This window comes from Cebus imitator, unplaced genomic scaffold (assembly GCF_001604975.1).
Source record: "Cebus imitator isolate Cc_AM_T3 unplaced genomic scaffold, Cebus_imitator-1.0 Scaffold126, whole genome shotgun sequence".
Lineage (NCBI taxonomy): Eukaryota > Metazoa > Chordata > Mammalia > Primates > Cebidae > Cebus > Cebus imitator.
The window spans coordinates 414,474-427,597 of record NW_016107441.1 but is presented as its reverse complement, the minus strand read 5'-3'; the positions used below and the strand labels follow the sequence as shown (position 1 = coordinate 427,597).

Below are 13,124 nucleotides of genomic sequence, written 5' to 3'. Positions count from 1 at the left end.
AAAAAAAAAAAAAAAAAAAAAAAAAAAAAACACAGACCCCAAAACTGCAATAGAGGATGACAACCCAAACTATGATGGACAAACACTGGTGACAGAACAGAGGAAATTAAAAAACAACAAAAAAATAGAAGCCCCGAATGCAGAAGTCACACAATACATACACTTTGTATCAAAAACAAAAAAAGTCTAATGCCATAGTGTCCTAAGATCAGAGAAGCCCTTTCAGAGAGTCACTTCATTTACCCTTCTACTGTGAGGGCAGATTTGTACAAACTGTCCCCTTCACGCCACAATGGTAAAGCCTCTCATGCTTCCTCATTCATTTTTTCACTCAACAAATGCTGTCTATCACATATAAAGCACTGTGTTAACTGCAGTGGTGAAAATAAGTATGAATCTGCTATGGTTCTCAGCCTCTAGAAATTAATAATGTTTCAAGGAAAATAAGGGAACACATTAATAACCACCAAAGGTAGATAGATTCTTGTCTTTAAGAAAAACCCAAGAACAGAGACCAGGGAGAAGGGAGGCAGGTGAGGCTTTATGCAGAAGAAAGAGCTGAGCTGAGCCCAGCAGGACAGGCAGGAACTATAAATGTGCTTCTGGGGAAAAAGACACCACTGGCAAAGAGAAGGGCTTTGGAACAACACCCTAGAGAGAGACCTGGGACCGGAATCAGGAGTAGTAGTTGGGTTTAGCCGTTCGTTATTAGAGTTAGGATGAGGGTGAGGGTGGAGGCAGGAAGTTTCTCTTTTTTCTGCAGGGAATAGGAGCTAATCAAAAGACTGACTACAGAAGGGTGGTCTCGTCTTCAATTTCTATCTACTGTTACCTCCAGGAAAACAGGAAACAGGTCAAATATAGTTTCACTCTGTCCCAAATCACTCAGAATTTGGCCCGTGGTACTGTCTGTGGTTCTACTGCACATATAACCTAAATCCCTCAAAACTGGTATTTACACACATTTCTTCAGATCTGCAATTCACCAGAAGCTCAAAGTAAATAACACTTGTTACTCATAGAGGCCATTAATAAGACCCATCTACACTCTCTGGAAAAGAATTTCACTTTAACCTTTCTCCTTTTACCTTGAGGGAAAAAATCTGGTGATTTTCCTACTTTACCCAACTTTTTCAAGAAAGACCAAGAAAACTACTTTGCCTCCACATGAGAAGAGGCTAAGTGCTCTCCCGGATATCCTAAGGAAACAGCTTAAGCATTACATGTGTCCACCAGCAAATGCATTATCAGTAGCCTGTAGCTGCAAGATAATGGGGTCTATTAAATTTTTACCTTGGCAAATGTTTAATCCACTTAAGGGCAAAGCACTGTATCAAACCCACCTACCTACCAGAGACCTCCCCAAAATGCCTCTGAGCTGGCTATCATGGGACACTAGGTCCCTTGCCCTAGCTCTGCCACCACCTTCATATGACAATTCCTTCCCTCCCTTCCCGGGCCTGCTGTCTCATCCATAAGGTGAGGGAACTGGACTAGGACAAAATGATCTCCATGATCCCTGCAGCTCTGAAACACCAGGACTCTAGGCAATTGACCAAAATTACTCTATTTAATAGATGGCCCTAAGCTGGGATTACCCAGTACTGTGTGAGATGCACAAAATCAACTCCGTAAACTGTGAAGTCTTAACTACAAGGATGGACTATCTTTCTGAAAAGGGGAGGGAGGAGCCTAGCAAATCTCTGTACTTCCATTCATGCTCCATCACTCATTCTTAGACTTTTTGGTCTCTGGACCCCTTTATTCTCTGATAAATCACTAAAGATGCCAAATAGCTTTTGCAGCAGATGTCAATTACATCTGCTGGTATATACTATATTAAAAATTAAAAATGAGAATTAAAAAAATATTTAATTAAAAATAACAGTAAGTTCATTCCATGTTAATACAAATAATTTTTTAATGGAAAAGACCCTATTTTCCAAAAAAGAAAATGTTAGAAGAATAGCACTTTTTTCCCCGAAATCTCTTTAATATCTCAGAAGACAGCTGGACTACCTGCTTCTATGTTGAATCTATTGTGATATGTTATTTTTGAAGTTTATGAAAAAAATTGTTTTTTCAGAGACATGTGTTTGGAAAAGGAGGAATATTTTAATGGCTGCCACAGACAATGACAGTAATTTTTCTTTGACATGACTCCAAAATGCCACACATGATAGTTTTTTAGAAGTTACCTGCAATGTGGTCTGGGTGCAGTGGTTCACATCTGTAATTCCAGCATTTTGGGAGGCCAAGGAGGGCGGATCACCTGAGGTCGGGAGTTTGAGACTAGCCTGGCCAATATGGTGAAACCCCGTCTCTATTAAAAATACACAAATTAGCTGGGTGTGGTGGCCCATGCCTGTAATCCCAGGTACTCGGGAGGCTGAGGCAGGATAATCGCTTGAACCTGGGAGGCAGAGGTTGCAGTGAGCCGAGATTGTGCCACTGCACTCCAGCCTGGGTGACAGAGCAAGACTCTGTCTCCATCCATCCATCCATCAGTGATCTTGCTCTTTCAATGGATATTTTACCCAATGCAGAATTCCTAACATCACACTTTGGTTGAATTTATACAGGTCTTCCAAATGCTAACATCTTCATTATATATTTATCAAAAAAAATCACATTCATTAATATTACCACTGATCTCATCAGAAAAGTCTCCAAGTAGAGAGGCCATCAAGCCCATGGCACTGGATAGTTGTTTTTTTTTTTTCTAATTTTGCTTGAAAGCTTGAATTTTATTCTAAGCAACAGATATGTATTGTCTATTGTTTTCCTTGAGATGATGGGCATATTTCTTTCATTTTCAAGAAAATGTCTTGCAAGTACTCTGACTGACTGACCTACAGTTTGTTAGTTGTTCTTTTCTGGTTCTATGAAAAAAAAAAAGCAGCAAGTTTGGTTGACAACTCAAACAATCACTCAAGGTCTTTGCCTTGAGGTAATATACTTTGGTACTTACAGAAGTACTTCATCCGTACTTCCTATTTTGCCACAGAGAATATGAAAGACCTATGCTGAAGGGTCTCAATTTTTTAAATACTAGTATTCTGGCTGTTTCATTAAAGACAGTCTTAAGTACAAAGGGCTTTTTTCTTTGCGCATGCGTGGCAGTGAAAAATATAATGACAACTAGTATAATTTGGTGCCACTGCCTTGATTCATTCTACAGTGCAATTTTACCCATCATTGCTTCAGTGCAATTTTACCCCTCATTGCTTTCACTTGTGGATATTTGCTAACTACAAGTGAAAGCAATTCACTTGCAGTTAATGAAAGCTAAGCACAAATATCCGCAAGTGAAAAGGCAGACAACATCTTAGTATTATTATGCAGATAGTTTTGGCCTCATAGACTTCTTGAAATGGTCTTTGGAAGCCCCAAAAATCTGCAGACTACATTTTGCAAATGACTACTCCAGCTCACCTTTAGAGAGCCAGTCTCAGTCTGCTGGTTTCAGTTTGACATGGATAAGAAGCACAGAGGCTTGATATATATAATGGAACTCAGAGGGGCAACAAGAAAAAAAAAATTGCCCAACAACATAAAATGAGGCTGTCTCCAAAGCAGTCAATAGCTTGATAAGATCAAATGTTAGTGAATAATCTCACTGAACGCACTAAGAAATAACTCACAGGTTGGGCATGGTGCTCACACCTATAATCCCAGCACTTTGGGAGGCTGAGATGGGCAGATCACTTGAGCCCAGGAGTTCAAGAACAAGCTGGCAACATAGCAAAACCCTGTCTCTATATTAAAAAAAAAAAAAAAAATTATCCAGGTGCATGCCTGTAGTCCCAGCTGCTCAGGAAGCTAAGGTGGGTGGGAGGATCACTGCAGCCCAGGAGACAGAGGTTGCAGTGAGCCATGATTGTGCCACTGCACTCTAGCCTGGACAAAAGAGCAAGAACCCATCTAAAGAAAAGAAAAGAAAAGAAAAGAAAAGAAAAAATTCATGGAAGCGTTTGGCATTCCTATTTGCATCCTCTAACTAGGGTTTTTTACTGAGCCCTTGATTTCTAGAAGAGGTAGGTGTGTGCATGCAAACGTGCAGTAGGCGTAGAAGTACTTCCATGTATTTTGTTACTTGGCAAACTGGATCAAAGGGTAAGCAAAGGCAGAAATATAAAAGGAACCCAGCTTAAAAACTTATCCCTAACACTTCATACATATTAAAAGATTAAATTAGGTTACGAAGGTTCTCCAAATCAACCTCTACCTTAATCATACTTGGTATGTTTTCTACATAAATGCTTGTGTCAATCCTATGCCCCGGGCTAGAAGTACTCTAGGTCCCCTCAAAGTACTTTATCTTGTACAACCTGTGATGGGACTGTGATACCTGCCATCAACTACAGATGGACCTTCCTGGTCACCTACATTGTATCACAATATCAGGGCAGGAAGGGAACCTCAGAACAAAGTACACCCTGAAAAATGTCACAATACAAGCCCGAGAAAGGTATCTTCTGATGTGTGATTTCCAAGAAACAAATACATAATTTTGAATTGGCCATTAATTATAACACAATGTAAAGAAAAAAAAAAGAGATATTCAGAATAGCTAATAGGCATGCATCAGCTTCCACATGTCCAAAACCTATGACCTACTATCCTGAAGTTGCTAGTTGCTAAGTTTTGAGCTTCAGAGAGGTCTCCATAATAAGAAAAATCCAGACCCCCTCTGCTAAGTATTGCTTAACAAGTTGATATCTGAGATCAAAAAGGAGCAAAAACTGCAAAGGAAACTACAGAGAGGGAAGCTTAGCAGTATCTCACGATAATCAGCATGACCTCTGACGGGAGGCCATGATATGCCACTGGCTGTGTGTGGAGCTGCTTCTGCATGGGGGCTGCCAATGCTGATAAGGCCGGAGGAAAGAGGGGCAGGGCAAGCCACACTGCTGCCAGCTATGCTCTAAGCAATCTACCACCAGCTAACTCCCACCGCAGGCTAATGAGGAATCTACAAAAGCATACCACCTGAGAAATAAGCTACAGAAACAGAATCTTAGAGGACTGGTTGAGTACTTCCAGCCTGGGGCATAGAAATCAGCTAGTGGTCGTGATGGGCCAGGAATGTAGACAGACCACATCTTCTAGTTCCAACCCAGTTCACAAGAGAAAATGCCCTGTACCAGGAGACAGTGCAGGCAGAGGGAGCTTCTCCAGTGATGAGCTCCAGGAGAAGCTTCCATGGTCTGCTTGGCAGTCGTCAGGAATGGCATAAGTCTAGGACATGAAGGATCTCTCAGTAAGTCACACTCAATCCACACAGAAACACAGAAAAGGTGATAGCTAAGCTTGAGGAATAAACAGAAGGGCGGCAAAAGCTGGGATGCTGGGACACAGAGAAATGTCAGAGGTCTGCTGAGATCAGGAATAGCTGGGTAACTCAATGGAGTAGCAAAACTGAATTTTCTAATTCAAGTGGTGAGCCCCAAACAGCCAGCATAGCTTCACAGTGAAGTCCTCAATTTTTCTTTACATTTGGGGAAAGTGAGTCCCAAAGAGGGCCAAACTCAGCCCAGATGAGTCTGGGGTTCCATTTTTTGGAGACAAGACATAAGCCCTCTTTGGAGAATGCAAAGCCTGTCTTCTCCTTTCCTACCAATCCCTGAATTTGTTAAGTGCAGAAGTTAATTGTTCTCTCTTCCCGCTTCTTCAGTCAAATGAATAGTGATTTGGTGATGGGGCAGAAGTCGTTTGCAAAGTCTTTTACAAAGGAAGCTTCCGATTATGCCTGGAGAGTATTTGGGGTTCTAGCACAGATGACACAGTTCTAAATTAAAAGAATGTCCTCTGTAGAAGCTTTTTCTTAAGTCCAGGCTCTTAGTTGGCACCAGCCTTGTAGGGCCAACACAGCTGAAAGGAACGAAGAATAAGAAACGGGCTAGAGAGTGGCAGCTGGTGAAAGCAAAGCTCAGCACAGTCACGTGAGCCCAATCTCTTCATTGCTGACCTTCATCTGTAAAGTGGAGGACTGATGAAACTGGGGAGGAAAAATAAGTCCAAGCGAGACTTAGGAACAGGAATCCCACCCAGGAGAGGAGAAGGTAACAGCTACTCACGTTGTGCTGTTGCTTTGACCAAAGCGCTGGTAGGAGCCCGGGGAGGAGAGGCGACTGAGGCCTTCGGACGGGCTCTCCTCAGGGCTCACATCAGTGGAGCTGTAGTCATGGTAGTCTTCATTCCGAAGTCTCTGAGTGGACATGGCAGCTGCGGGGACAGGGCCAGCATTAGGACCTCCTGCAGCTGGAGCCTGTAGCTCCATGTTTGGGGTGGCCTCTGGGGTAGGAGCTGTCATTGTCAGAGCTGCTCACTGTGACAGCTGTGCTATGGATTAAGCATGAAAGCATCTGGTACTAAGGGAAATGAAAAAGTGCAAAGTACACAGGAGTGGGCTGGTTCACTCGAGTTCTGACTCCTAATCTTCCCATAGGTATACTTGGTGTTACACTCATAAATTTCTAAATTTTCCATAGTATAGCTAGACAAGGCAGAGGTGAGGCACTGCTTGGGAGGAGTGGGGGAATGAAAAAGTGCTTCCTGGAAGCACTCCCCATTCCTTAGGTCAGGATTATTCACTCCTTCCTCTGAGCTAATTTCTTGGACCTTGTACAATAGCTAAATTGTATATATATGCCCAAGCTCTTGGATGGAAAGCTGGGTATTTCTCATTGTATATTCTTTTTTCTCTGCCTTTAATAGAGAATCTGTTTCACTCAAGAAATCCCCTATGGACCAGGCACACCTGTAATCCCAACACTTTGGGAAGCTGAGGCAGGCAGATCACCTAAGGTTGGGAGTTTGAGACCAGCCTGACCAACATGGAGAAACCCCATCTCTAATAAAAATACAAAATTAGCCGGGTGTGGTGGTGCATGCCTGTAATCCCAGCTACTTGCGAGGCTGAGGCAGGAGAATCACTTGAACCCGGGAGGCGGAATTTGCAGTAAGCCTAGATTGTGCCATTGTACTAGCCTGGGAGACAAGAGCAAAACTCTGTCTCAAAAAAAAAAAAGAAAGAAAGAAAAAAAAAATCCTCTCTGGATCATCCAATTCTGCTCAAACTCCCACCAAGTTCCAGAGCCACACATGCCATTCTCCTTCCCTCTGCTGTGAGCACCATCCAATCCTATACTCTTTGGTGGCCACCAGTAACTTTTATACCCTGAGTGCTGAGAAACAGCAGCTGAAAGCAGCTCAGAGGAAGACCAGGACGCTGAAGGGTGCTCACCTCGGCCCTCATCTCAGTATCTCCCATCTATAACTCTTCTTCCTTTTTACTTCTATAGATTTGCTCTTTTTTTTTTTTGAGACGGAGTTTTGCTCTTGTTACCCAGGCTGGAGTGCAATGGATGGCGTGATCTCGGCTCACCGCAACCTCCGCCTCCTGGGTTCAGGCAATTCTCCGGCCTCGGCCTCCTGAGTAGCTGGGACTACAGGTGGGCGCCACCATGCCCAGCTAATTTTTTGTATTTTTAGTAGAGATGGGGTTTTACCATGTTGATCGGGATGGTCTCGATCTCTTGACGTCATGATCCACCCGCCTCGGCCTCCCAAAGTGCTGGGATTACAGGCGTGAGCCACCGTGCCCGGCCGGAGATTTGCTCATTTTTAAAATGATGAGAGAAGAAAACTCCCCTTTCAATGTGTTGGGAGGATGTGAGAGTGGTGTTCCCTGGGTGGACTTACTCAGCAATACTATTAATACTACACAAAAGAGAAGAACAAGGGCTTCTTTAAGATATACAAAAAGGACACGTTTTGGGAGCTGTGTACAGGCCCCTAGACTCATAAAGACCATTGCTAAATGAGCCTTCACAGGCTACTCCAAGCCCCTTACTTTAAAGATGAAGAATCAATGCTAAGTAACCGGCCCTGCGACAGCTAGGTAGTACCAGGCAGAAAACATTATCTCCTGGCCCCTATCTGAATCTGAAAACATCCACTCTATAGAGTGCCAGTTGCTATGAGAGAGTATTACAGCACAGGGAAAGAGTCAACTTCCTGCTCTTCAAGAACCAAGTAACAAAAAAATGGTACATTAATATTAAAAATTACAAATAAAAAATCCTTCTAACACTTGGCAGACTGGCACAGCCGTTTGCCCATGAGGCTGTCCTCTGGCATGTGGCTGGATGCCCACCTTAAGCCTGGGCATTCTATCTCAGCTACCTTGAGAAGAGACAGGACCTCCAATTATGTCACAGTACCCCATCCTGCCCAGACACCCAGCACCACCTGCCAGAGGACAGTGGTCTGCCAAGGGTTCCCCTTAGGTCCAGTCCCAGGGGACTCCTTTGGAAACACGCCAGCCTGGCACCAGAGTGATCCACGGGAGACCTCATTATCTCTTACCAACTGCAACGTAGGAAGGACCCTCAAGCATCTTGCAAGGGAAGTACCTGGCAAAAATCCAGCAAAGGACCTGGAAATCCCTGAGAGGATCCTGCCTAGCTTCACTGCCAGAGCCACTTCAGCTAAAAATCTATGAGAGCTTCATTTACACATGAGCTAGAGGAATTCAAGGACACCATCCAGCTCTGGGGCAATTAAACTCATTAGAAGGCCGAGGGGGAAAAATATCTGAAATATCTTAACACCAGTATTGAAATCTCTTGCTACATGGGCATAAGCTCGTAAGTCAGTTTATAGGTATGTCAGGAGGCCCAGGCGCCAAGCCCGCCTCTGTCAACACTTTGCTTACTACCTCTGAATCATTTTCAAATGTGCAAAAGGCAGGCGGCATAAACGAAAACATCTCTCAGTTCCTTCTAGCACTAATATTCTAGGCGTCACTGAATATAATTATGCAAACAGCAGCTTAGTGCAGTGGCTCACATCTGTAATCCCAGCACTTTGGGAGGCTGAGGTGGGAGGATCAGCATGGTCTCAGGAGTTCAAGACCAGCCTGGCACCATTGTGAGACCCTGCCTCTACTGAAGAAAAGAAAAAGCTGCTAATTTCTAGTCCCTTCCAACATACCAAAAGCATCTGAAGATAAAACCTTCTGGGTGAATCCTGTGAGAAAGAAAAGAAACTTTTTATCTGAGGAATCCCTTTAAATTATCAGGTCCAGAGAGGCGCTAAAATGTGATAGCAATCACCTCTCATTCCCCCCTTGAGTTAAATAATTACCTCTTGAGGCCCCTTGCTATGTGGGTTCTAGACTAACTGACACCATTAAGTCATAAAATGCTAACACTGGACATAACTCATACCCTATAGTCCAACAACATAGTCCAACAATGTACAGCCCATCACTAATCCATGTTATTTTGACAAACCGATGAGAATTCCTGTCAAATAACTTTGTATCAGTCCTCTCCTTGTTTGCTTTTGCCTTTAAGAACCTGTGCTAACAAAGGCCAAGGGAAGCACTCCCCTAGGCAACTTAGAAGTGTATCCTGGGCACCTGTCCTCACTTTGGTTCAAGGAAACTGTTAAAAATTACGTTTTGGGTCTCAGCTTCTTCCTTTAGGTTGACACCTATATATTACTGAAGGTGAAAGGATGAATACAGGGACTCATAAGTTGCCCAATCCTTCCCTAACAGCCGAGGAACCACTCTGTTGCTTACTTGGTACAGATGCTTGATACATCTGTAACGGTCTAATGAGGCTCCTTTATGTTGTATATAAAAACTGAAGTTACCCACAGCAGAATGTTGCTAAGAAAACTGCTTAAGAAGAAGCTGAAATCCATAGATCTAAGGTCTAATAAGCCACTGCAGGATATGGAAAATGTGGCCTAGCAACTGCATACGTATCGAACAAAGAAAAAAAAAATTGTGCTTGGGAGTTCTAGTTGATGATAAGCTCAACAGAAGGCAATAATATAATCCAAGTTGCCAAATAAAGCAACACAATCTAGATTGCATTAAGACATGAGAGAATCACAGGTAGATGTTACATAACTCAGAATTGCCAGACTTTGTGTTCTGTTCCAAACAGCATGCTATAAAGGGAGTAATGAAAAACTGTGGTATATCCAGGGGTCAGAACCAGGGTCAAAAAGGGTAGGAAACCAACGAAATGAGGACTGGTTGAAAGCACTGAGAAGGTTCTACCTGGCAACTTGAGCAGTACAAAAACTGTCTTTAAAAGCTGTCATATGCATTAGACTTGTTATTTGGGGCCTCAAAGATCAGGCAGAGTTAGGATCAGTATGTGGAGAGTCAAGATGGCTCATTTTTGGCTAGGCATAAGGAAGAACTTTCTATCAAAGACAGATCTGTTCCAAATAGAACAGATCACTCTGGGAGAAAGCCTGTTCCCTTATCCCTGGAAAATCCAAGCAGAAGCCCTTTCTCAGAGCAGTTATGTAAGGATTCAAGCACCAGACAGTGGATGCAGCCACTCCCTGGAGTTCTTTCTATGGTTCTTTCTGGAAACCAAGGTCTCTTCCTCCTGGTCTCTGTCCATCCCCTTCAGTGCCAGCCTCCATGGCCACGCTGCCCTTGGGCTCCTTTTGATGAAATCTAATAGCCAAGTCTATTGCTGCAATTGCCAATTCCCACCCTATGGGAGATTTTAATAGTACCTATTAACTGTCAATATGAAGGTTATGCTATAAAGAGCTGAAGGCAACCTTGTCCTTCAGATTTTTGATGACAATGAATAGAATACAAAGTCCGAATCTCCATTAGATATTTAGACTCAGAAGAGTGAGCAGAAGAGTGAGCGACTAAGTAAGAAAAGTCTGCATGTTTGATGGCCAAGAAAAATCAAAAATAAAAATTTAAGTGTACCAACCTTAAAACATTTCCTTTTTCCTTATATAACTATTTTTTTAGTTGTATAAATGACAAGAGTTGCTCTTCAATCTACAAAATATGCTATTGTTAGCTTGGCACTAAAAATGAGCAGGTGGGATTGCTTTGTGCAATGAATGCAGTATGGAAGATGTAGGTGCAAAATGAATTTTTATTTTTAAAAATAAAATAAATTTTATTCTGTTTTTAAAAATAAAAATTTTTATGTGTTACATTTTCTGGAACTGGGCAAGTTTAAAAGGGAATTCTACAGTGTTTTTTTTTTTTTAAGGCAAAGCCAGAAATTTTTCTATTAAATTCAGATGCTGATGTTCCCATTTTACCAGTATGGGGATCAGGACTCAGGAGAACATAACCAGGTTGTCAAAAGTTTTGCATTCTAATCCCAAAGTTGTTTTCTTATTTTGATACAGAATTGAGAAGACTGCATTAGAGGATTTCTAAGTACACTTTCATTTCTAAAGTTTCAGGATTCCAATTTCAATTTTTTAGTGACTGGATTTGTACAAAATAAAGGATGATTAAGACTCTAAATAGATGGTAACATATTCTAAACTTGTGCCATCTAGTACAGTAACTGCTAGCTATAAATAGCTACTTGAAATACAGTTCAGTAAAACTGAAATGTATGCATACTAGATTTCAATGAACTGGTACCAAAAAAATTGTTAAATATCTCATGAATAATTTTTATACGATTATATATTGCAATGATATCTGGGATATATTGGGTTAAAGGAAACATATTTAAGTGAAAAAAAAAAACAAACAGATTTCTGGGCCCTACTTGATTCCACCTGAGCTTTTTATTTTATTTATTTTATTTTTATTTACTTATTTTTATTTTGAGAAAGAGTTTTACTCTTGTTGCCCAGGCCGCAGTGCAGTGGTGAGATCTCAGCCTGTTGTAACCTCTGCCTCCAGGTTGAAGAGATTCTTCAGCCTCAGCCTCCCCAGTAGCTGGGATTACAGGTGCACGCCACCACACCCAGCTAATTTTTTATATTTTTAGTAAAGATGGGGTTTCATCATGTTGGCCCAGGCTGGTCTTGAACTCCTGACCTCAGGTGGTCCACATGCCTCAGCCTCCCAAAGTGCTGGGATTACAGACGTGAGCCACCATGCCTATGGATTTTTGTTTGTTTGTGTTTTTTTTTGATACAGTGTCTCACCCTGTCCCCCAGGATGGATTGCAGTGGCATGATCTCGGCTCACTGCTACCTCTGCTTCCTGGGTTCAAGCGATTCTCCAGCCTCAGCCTCCCGAGTAGCTGGGATTACAGGCACCCACCACCATGCCCAGCTAATTTTTCGTATTTTTAGTAGAGATGAGGTTTCTCCATGTTGGCCAGGCTGGTCTCAAACTCCTTACCTCAAGGGATCCACCCGAAGTGATGGGATTACAGGTATGAGGCATTTTAACTACCTTCCTAGGTGATCTTGATTATAGGTAGATTTATATAAAGCACTACAAAAAAATATATGATCTTATTATGATAGGTACACCCTAGGCCTCACCCCCTACCAGAATTCATGCATCAGTGACAATTGTTTGCAAGCTAAAAGTGTCATCCATTATTCTGAAACAATTACATTGGGTTGGACTTTGGAACACAAAGTAGCAGCAAATTCCCCAGATGTATTTTCTTTTCTTTGTTGCTGGAATTCTAAAAACATGAACAAGGACACAGGCCGTGTTGCTATGTGTGGTCGACAAGAGAGGGAAGTAAAATAGTTTGACTTCTACATAATTTGTTTTTCATCAGATAGAATTACATCCAATTCACCAGAGCTGAATATTCCATAAATTGAGACTTTTGCCTGTACAAGTCTGATGATAGAGCAGGCACAGCGTAGCTGCTGACCTCAGCAGGTTCTGCACAGAGCAGCTGCTGAACAGGCAAATATGTAGACTCTTACCCACAACCACGAAGATCAGTTGATGTTAGGACCAGGCATGACTTCCGAGAAGATCAAGCTCCAGCTTCCCACTTGGAAGTCAGAAAACCAAGGTCCACACAGAAAGGCTGAATCATTCGGGCCCCAAGTGTTCAAAGATTTGAGATGATCATCTAGCAAACCAGCATCCCAGTCCAGTGTTCTTTCTACCACACCTTAAATTATCTACCCTTCCTAAAATCTCCCGGAGAACAAAGCTGGCCTCAGAGACTGGGGCAGGATTAGGTCTGCAGGGGGTATTCTGCATAATAAAAAGTACCTGAGGCCAGGCTCAGTGGCTCAGCCTGTAATCCCAGCACTTTGGGATGACGAGGTGGGTGAATCACAAGGTCAGGAGTTTGAGAACAGCCTGGCTGAATAGGGTGAAACCCTGTCTC

General features: G+C 42.4%; 1 protein-coding gene across 1 annotated transcript in view; it reads right to left on the bottom strand.

The window, feature by feature from the left end:
• The window catches only part of SLC36A1 (solute carrier family 36 member 1), a 56,300-nt gene that overhangs the window by 28,114 nt on the left and 15,062 nt on the right, over nucleotides 1-13,124 (bottom strand). The window contains exon 2 of the mRNA XM_037742758.1: nucleotides 6,081-6,228. Coding sequence (XP_037598686.1) covers nucleotides 6,081-6,223 — 143 coding nt within the window. The 5' untranslated portion in view covers nucleotides 6,224-6,228. The remainder of the gene's footprint in view (nucleotides 1-6,080; nucleotides 6,229-13,124) is intronic.